The sequence below is a fragment of the Camelina sativa genome, chromosome 11, assembly GCF_000633955.1.
Source record: "Camelina sativa cultivar DH55 chromosome 11, Cs, whole genome shotgun sequence".
Classification (NCBI taxonomy): domain Eukaryota; kingdom Viridiplantae; phylum Streptophyta; class Magnoliopsida; order Brassicales; family Brassicaceae; genus Camelina; species Camelina sativa.
This window is the reverse complement of record NC_025695.1, coordinates 26,020,381-26,029,189: the sequence shown is the minus strand read 5'-3', so window position 1 is coordinate 26,029,189 and position 8,809 is coordinate 26,020,381. Positions and strand designations below refer to the sequence as shown.

Below are 8,809 nucleotides of genomic sequence, written 5' to 3'. Positions count from 1 at the left end.
TACCCGATTACAACGATAAGCAAAATGATTACAACGGAGTTTCTAACAGCGATCAAGGATTCAGTTTGCTTTTCAGGAGTCTTGACATCTCTGGATACAATGTCTATAATCATCCCACCAAACTTTGGCTACATAACATAAAAAAAATTCAGCTTTCGTTGTTCAGACTATTCCAGTTCAGAGAGCAACCAAGATAAAATAGATATGAAGTTGGAGATCAAAGAGATGAGACATACAACAAGGAGATTAGTAGTTGAACCTATCAACAAAGCAATGGTACCAATCACTAGCTTTCCCGCATCAGGCTTTGCCTGCAACCAAAATATTTGAGTATTGATGTATCTTTACATAAGAATGTTATACTATACACCTTTTTATAACAAAGAATCACTCACCAAGGCAAAGACTCTACCAAATCCAACATTTGCTGCCTGAAAAACCCAAAAATAAGATACTTATCACTTCTATACATGAAAAGTTTCTGTAAAAAACAGTAAAAACAAATACCTCAACTGCACCATGCTCAAGATCATTTGTACCATTTTCGCTTCCATTCTCTTTCGTTTTATACTGCATACAAGTGCCATGTAAACAAACTAATAATTAGAAAACTTTGTAAACAAGATTTTCACTGAAACATGAGAATTCTTTATTTGGCAAAATCTAATCAAGAATCAAACTTTAAGAATATTACTTCCGTTGTAACAATTGAATCATTCAAATCAAATGATCACTTGGTCAACTGAGAACCAAATACTTCAAATACTAACCACACTCTCTTGGATTTGAAATTGTAATTTCAATTCACATGACACTGGAAATAGAACCAGTCACCACAATTTTTCTAATAACAGTGAACAAACTAAAAACTTTCTGATAAATTGCATCCAGTTCCAGAAACTAGGAGACGAAAGGTCCAAACTTTAAATCGATCATGAAACATTACGGAAGCAAGAATCATCAGACATGAGAGTATGAGAGTGAGAAACAAGAAAGGGTTAATGGAACGAACCTGATTCTGCAACAGAGGATCTCTGTAGCTACTACCTTTACTTGACCCACCAGTCAAGAGTCTCTTGTTGCCCATCTCAAACGATAGAGAAAAAGGCTCAACCTTTTTGTTTTGGGTTTCGATAGAGAGAACTTTAAAGGATTCTTATATCTTTCTAAGCCATGAAAAAAAACGAATTGGTGTTTTTGTTCTTTCCACAAGTTGGTTTCTTCTTCTTCCTGGTAATTTTGGGAATACAGAATATTTATTAATATATTTTTTTTTTATTAAATGAAATCTGCTTTAAAGTTATTGTCAAGAGTCAAGACTTTAGTTGGTAAGCGCAAACATAATCCATTACTTTTTCAATATTTATAATTTTTTTTTTCAGTGTAGGTGATTGTTTACAGGAAAATGGCGTTTTTCATAACGAAAAATGTTAAAAAAAATATTACAAAATTTTTAAATTTAATGTTATTTAAAACACAAATTTTATAGTACATCATTTTTATCATCAACTATTGTTGATATATTTATGGATCAAGTTTTGTTGATTTGGCCAAACCAAACATATCGTTAATCTTGCTAACGGAGTAGTTACTAACAAGCGTTAATTTGGTGTTATGATTTTTTGTTAATGACAAAAAAAAGTTGTTTTTGGCCAAACTTTCAATTTTCAATTTATATAAAATTCCTAAACCGAAACTCCGATCCATAATTCGAATTATAAAATTATTTTGGTAATGAAAATGACAATGATCAAAGAGAGTAAGAAACGGACCAAAACAATAATGGCTTGTACCAATTTATTATCGTTGACCAAAAAAGATTACAATTGATAAAGTTTCGACTCGTTAACAAGGCGATACAACAAGAGAGAAAAGAGAGGAAAGAGAGACCACAAGAGTTTTCTTTCCCATTTATGGGCTTTACTTCTTCCACCTCGTGCTAATGAGCTAAATAGGCCTCATGCCATTCTTTCTTGGTTTTAACACCAAACAGTTGTCTAAGAATCAAAAGTTGACTTGAATTTTGTGTCATTGAATGAACCTCTGGCAATCAGCTTCTTAAAATTATACTATGTTTGTTAAATCTAGGTTTTAGAGTCTTTAAAACTTACTATAAATGTTTTGTTCAGAAATATGATTTTATCCACCTCTATTTTATGAGAAATTAAGTACAACATTGTGTAAACTTTATACTTTATTTTTTACAATTTCTTTTATCCGAACAAGAAAAACAAATAAAATAAGGTTTTCATGCTTATAATTATCAACAATATTTTTTATCCAGTTTCCTCGCCATCAGAAAGTGAAGAAGATTCAGGAATAACCTCAGCGGAGATATGCATGGAAGGCTTAGGGGGAATTTCAAGAGCATCTAACCTTCCTTCCATCATTTCGACGACTTTGTTCATCGGTGGACGATCTGATGGGCATGGTTGGATACACCATAGTCCTACCACAATCATCTTCTTTGCAGTCTCTTTTTCTTCTTTGGTTATTTCATCACCAAATACCCATGTTTGCTCTCCATCTTCAAGATCCTTATAGATCCAATCAGGAAAGTAAGTCGAACTAGCATCAGGATCAATACTTTCTACTATTTCTTTGTTCCTTGCTCCAATCATGTCCAGGATCAACATCCCATAGCTATATACATCTGACTTATGCGAGACTCTTCCATACATTCTTGAGAACACCTCCGGTGCAATGTAACCTATAGTTCCTCTTGCGTTTATAAGTGACACAATGCTTTCTCTTTTTTCACAAAGCTTAGCCAGGCCAAAGTCTGAAACTTTAGGACAAAGATTGCCATCTATCAGAATATTCTGAGGTTTAATGTCGAAATGTACAATTCTTGTTTTGCAGCCATAATGTAAGTATTCCAGACCTCGAGCAATGCCCAACGCAATTCGATATAATGTTCTAACATCTCGAGCCAGTGACTTATTTCTAGAGATGAACTGATCGAGAGACCCATTCTCCAAAAACTCATACACAATCGCTCTTTTAGACCCTTCATAGCAGAAACCAAGAAGAGAAACGATGTTTACATGAGACGTTTGGCTCATGCTTGCGACTTCATTGATGAAATCCTCACCATTTCCCTTCAAATCTTTCAAGACCTTTACTGCAACCTTACGACCATTACAAAGGTTTCCTCCATAAACGGTTCCAAATCCCCCTTTCCCAAGTATGTGAGAAAATGACTTTGTAATTTTCTTTACTTCTGCATACGTGTACATATTCAGTAGTTTCTTGAACATGACGACACTTTTTTCCTTTCTATTCTTCCTCTTCCTCTGACGCATTGACAACATGAGAACAACAATGAAAGTCACCAGCCCAACTGCAGAACCAACGGCTATGAAGATTACCACCAGAACATGTGACGTACCTTTCATATGCTGCGGCTTTAGACGGTTTGGTGTTAAGTTCGATGATAATGGAGGATTTGGATTAGGTCCGGCTAGATTACCATCTGAGTTGTTAAGCTTGAGAATCTCTACACCATTCAGAATAACGTCATAATACGATGCATAGTCCTTAAAAGGATACAAGTCAAGTCGTAGATCAGGTCTGGGCCCACTTTCCGAACCAACATATATGCTGAAATCTAGATACACTGGAATCCGAGAACCACCACTCAGCCGAATCACGTCCATATCAAGCTTGGCAATCTGATGTTCGATGAAGATGGTGAAGACGCGCTGGTTGGGTTGTGTTACTTCCGGTAAAGTCTCACAGAAATGAAGCCTCACGAGGTAATTAAACCCAGCATCGACTGTGAATAACCATGTCATGTTAAAGTTCAGGTTTAGCTCAGGAGACCTGGCGTTACCCATTGAGCGAGACGTGGCGTACACGTATGCTGGGGCAACATACGCTGGAGTCTTTTCCGTGTAGTTGATCACTACATCTGGTATGTACCCAATGATGATTCCCGAATTTACACCGAGTAGGAACTCATCATCAGAAAGCCAGCGCCTGAACATTCCCGAATCGCCGACCTCGCCCACCATTTGTCCACCTACGTTTAAACGATAAACGGACTCTAAAGCCGTCGAGTTTTCTATCTCAAAGCCAACGTTACTACCGACTTCTGATACCATGTTGTCAAATCCTCCCTTTGAGTAAAACCGGTCAGGCATGGACACGATCTCGATACCGTTAACAAATGCTAACGATTTCTTAGCCGGCCTGAACGTGAGATTCAACCCCTGGTGAACAGGAACGATAAACTCTTTGATTAGAGTTGGCTCTCCTGTGGAAGCTTTCACCGTTAAATCAGCGCTAAAGTTAGTCAAGAGAGTGATACTGTTTACGCTGACGGAGAAGAAAGAACTGACCGCGTCGAAATCGGGTCCGTACCCGTATTGGCCCGGATAAAAATGTAACCGGATGAATTTCCAACCAGGAGAGAGTGGAAAACTGTACGTAAAATCTGATCGGAAAATCCTAGCGTTCATGTAGGGAACTTGAGGGATCCTTAATTCTTTGTATGATGCGTCTGAAGAGAACGACGTGTTGTCCGAATTCAACGGCAGAATTTTCTTCTTATCCTCTGGCATCCAAGTTCGGCCGCCGGTGTCGATGGTGACAGAGGGTTCACCGCAGTTGATGAGAATAACATCGTCTGGCTTGTATGGCGCCGTTGCTTCTTCTCCTTGGCCAGGGACGGAAACGAGAACATAGAAGACAAACAAAACGTAACAGATCATCGGAAATTCTTTTTTTAATTAGAAGGTGATAGGAGGGAGAAGAAGATAAGAGATGATACAGAGACGGAGACGGCAGCTAGAATATAGAAAACAAACAGAGCGTAACAAATCATCGGAATTGTTTTTGAAGGTGATGGAGGGAGAAGAAGATAAGAGATATAAGAGTGTATAATTGAAGTTTTAAGTCCTAGGTAGTGAGTGAGTCTATATGGGTCAACCGTTCACTAACAAAGCAAAACTAATAACACGTTTCGATGAAGTTTCTAACAAATAAATTATTAACCAAAAAACAAAAAAATGTTTCTATCAAAGAAACAAAAGATCAAAGTAATAAGCACATTGGAACCATAGATTTGGTATCTTGACGAGTTATTCATTCTTGTCTTATTCATCCATTGCTGATTTTTTATAATATAGCCGTCACATATACGTGGTTGAAATTTCTATACAAAACTTTAGCTTATGTGATTTATTCAATCCTTAAATGTATTACATTGCAAGAGTTCTCTTATATAGTTACATGAGATTAAACCTAGATTCTAGAGTGTTCTTTGATCAGCCAGCTGTGAGATATTACGTGGCATCATCTTCATCAACTGGTCCTAACACCTTGAATCGGTTTTACAATGTCACTGTCGTACTATGTCCTTCTTCCTCTGCTAACGCTTTCTTGTCTGTTGCACGTGAACGTTGCAGGGTGTTGGGCTTCTTCGTTTCATCTTGTTTGCAGGCTTTGAGCTTAGTGGGCTGACACAATGTGAGCCTCTTGACATATTTGACAAAACAGTGTCGTTTTGTGCTGTGTTCTGTACATGAACAACATATATCTTACAGCGCCAACCAAACATCCTGTTTTTTGTTTTTTTTTTCTATTAATTATATATAAAAAATTTAGTCAGTTCTTTTAGTTTTAAAGATTGTATAATCAAAATTCATAAAATGATATATTTTCAAAACGTTCTTTGTAGTTTGGCACCTTTCTATCTAACCAGCAAAACACATGAAAAGGTTTTGTGCTAATATACTGAAAATCAACGGTCCATGATTTCTATCAAGTGTCTGCTTCATCATTTTGCTATAAGAGCCATGCAAATTATTCTTATATCACATGTCACTCGAACTTATATCATATGGAAAATTTATGTTTTTTTATGTTGAAGACTCTTACAGAGAGCACAAGAAATATGTCGGTCTGGTTTTTTGATTTGAATGATCATAATAGATTAATTGGCCTCTACTGCTGTGGAACTGTTACAAGGAATTGAAATATATACAAATGCAACGATTTGTGTCAAAGCATGTTTTTTTCTATTTATCTGTGATATTATGGAACATATATTAACGAGTTGTCTTTCATATCAAATCTTAATGTACAAATCTATATAGTGGTAGAATTACCTAACATATATAATGTAAAAGTATTGGGAATTTGGCACCAATAACCCAAAATAAATTTATAATTCATTCTTTAACCGCTCTAACCATCAATCACTTATATCTATATTAACATTTTCACAACAGTTTTGGCAAAGAAGGCTTAGAGTTGGAAAATATTTACATCTTATGCCATTGACATTTAATTTTTAGTTAAGAAAATTTAAACTAAATTATTGAAACTGATTTACCGATTAAAATACAATTAAATCGAAAATAATTAGAATCTGATAAATATGGTAACTAATTATCTTTTTATGATGATAACAAAAGTCACATTTATAGGAATATTTTCTCGATTTTTTAATAAAATAATATATTAATTGCTTACAAAAATCTTTCTATCAATCGTGATTTGCAATCTTGAATAAAGATCTAATAATGAAAATATTCCATATCCTAATGTTTTCACGTTAATTAGGTTTGTAAAGATTTTATTCAACCATAAATCTAGGAGGATCACACTCATTCCATCTCCTATAAGGCCATATATGATGTTTGCAAACATTAAACCGGAAATATATATGTTGATGAGATGATGCACGGCGAAGGGGTATGTTGGTGAATACTGTGGTGGCGGTGGTCATGGAGGAGGCGCTGTGGTGGATTTTTCACTGGTGAATCAGTTGATGTTGAATGACCACAAAAAACTTATGAGCGTTGTAGTGGGACATATCGTGGGTAAGCTTTCTTTTTGTTTTGTTCACTATTTTGGTTGGGTTGTTTAACTTCTAATGTTTTGTGATTTTTTTTGGTACTTGAAGATGTTAGTAAGTGATAAACAACATGAGGGAGTGGTCATGGAAATTGGGGTACTATTGAATATGAGATTCTTCTTTAAACATAAGTCTAAACTCTATGTCGTGAACTCTACACTGTTTTATGAATTAATTTTTGTATTCAGTTTAGCCATCTTTCAAATATCTCATTAACGCAAAAGAGTCTAATTGCTACTTCTATAAGGTTTTTTTATATGTTTGAGAAAAGAAGAAAATCATATATGTTTGTTGCAACATTTCATAATTTAAATTTATATGAAATCTATGTGAGTAACTTTAGTGAAGTAGATTTGTATATTGAAATTATACCTTTTAATTATACTGTATGTTGTACGTTTCAAATCATGTATATGATTTTTATTACAATTATTAAGATTCTATAAAAATAAATATTGAACATATATGTAATATCAGTACTTAGTTAAGTATATATGTTATTGAAGAATTACTAAGTACTTCATATATGATTTTCATTATTAATCATATTTACTTTTTATTTTATTTTATTTTATCATGATAATAGAATTTTTACAATTATATATTATATTTATTATGATATTTTTTAATATTTAACCACCATCATCACATATGCGCGTCAATCATTCATAGAACTTTCGTTAACACACCAATTTTTAATTATTAGTTTAATCATTCCTAACAATTGATAACCCTAGGAGTCTGAGAGACAAACCAAATGTTTATGCAAACTTTTGCAACTACAACCACACGAATTTTTCTGAAAATTTTAAAATATAAACATTATTCTAGGGTGTACTGCGAATTAGATCCTTATTCTATGTATTATGTATATTAACGTCCAAATTAACCCTTATACATAACCAACAGTTACAATATTTTTCTTCACTCGATGGCTAGGTAACAAAAAGTTACACAACAAAAACTGAACATAACAACCTCTAATATTGATTATTATATATTAACTATATTATGCATTAATTCTCTTATAAGTTATAACTAACAATATATATTCTATTGCATAAATAATTTGACTACAGTTTATTAGAATTTTGTTCCTTTCGTCACATTTGGTTTGTTAGTATTGGAGAAACATAATATAGATAAAAGTTATAATATAGAAAATATTATATCATGTATATAAGACAAGGTGCTTTTAATAACATTCAGCTCGACAATTTAGGGCTATTATATATATTAATTTTTTTTGTAGATAATAATTTTTTATTTAGTATACGTTTACCTTGACATTTTGAGTTCTCTATGTTGTATCTTTTAGGATATATATTTTTTTTTTGCATTTGGTTAACTCGACAGTCACTGACCACCACTATTACCACCACTACTTCCATTGACATCACCATTGGCTATCGCAGACGCTAGCATCCTTACCACCATCATCGTCGTGACCACCACTATTATTATCACCACTATTACCATTTTATCATCGCCGCCCAAACCATTACTATCATGCTTTATTCCATAATATATCATTTAATTATCTAGTTTTTTTACGAACGTTTAACTTGATAGTTTGAATTTTCGATGTTATACTCCCTCCATTTCATAATATAAGATATTTAGAGAAGTATTTTTGTTTTATACTATAAGATGTTTCCAACTTTCTATGTAATTTTTAGATTAATTTTATATTTTATATTATGTAGTCTTGTTCATTGTTCTTTGGTTAGTCACTTAATTTCTCCAATTAACATGCTATATTCTTCGTTTCAATTGTGATTTTGGTCAGCTACCTAATTCGCCCAAAAGTATTATAATATAACTCTTAATATATATAAGAAACAATGACACAATGAAGAAAATCTATAAATGATACACACATAAACAAATGTCAATTTCTTAGGCTGCCAAGGATTTATTCATTTTTATTTTTGACAGCTTATT

At 33.6% G+C, this 8,809-nt stretch overlaps 2 protein-coding genes across 2 annotated transcripts in view; both read right to left on the bottom strand.

Moving 5' to 3' along the window:
- The window catches only part of LOC104724268 (ABC transporter B family member 27), a 7,813-nt gene extending 6,575 nt beyond the window's left edge, over positions 1-1,238 (bottom strand). Inside the window, exons 1-5 of the mRNA XM_010442731.1 lie at positions 1,013-1,238; positions 508-570; positions 396-431; positions 237-311; positions 4-128 (exon numbers count right to left, since the gene is read on the bottom strand). Coding sequence (XP_010441033.1) covers positions 4-128; positions 237-311; positions 396-431; positions 508-570; positions 1,013-1,087 — 374 coding nt within the window. The 5' untranslated portion in view covers positions 1,088-1,238. The remainder of the gene's footprint in view (positions 1-3; positions 129-236; positions 312-395; positions 432-507; positions 571-1,012) is intronic.
- Positions 2,177-4,933, bottom strand: LOC104724267 (probable receptor-like protein kinase At5g39030). The gene has a single exon (XM_010442729.2). It carries the CDS (start codon positions 4,713-4,715, stop codon positions 2,277-2,279), a length of 2,439 nt encoding a protein of 812 aa, XP_010441031.1. The 5' UTR covers positions 4,716-4,933; the 3' UTR covers positions 2,177-2,276.

Excerpts from the sequence above, each read along its gene's own strand:
- LOC104724267 (XM_010442729.2), bottom strand. The coding sequence starts at position 4,715 with ATGATCTGTTACGTTTTGTTTGTCTTCTATGTTCTCGTTTCCGTCCCT.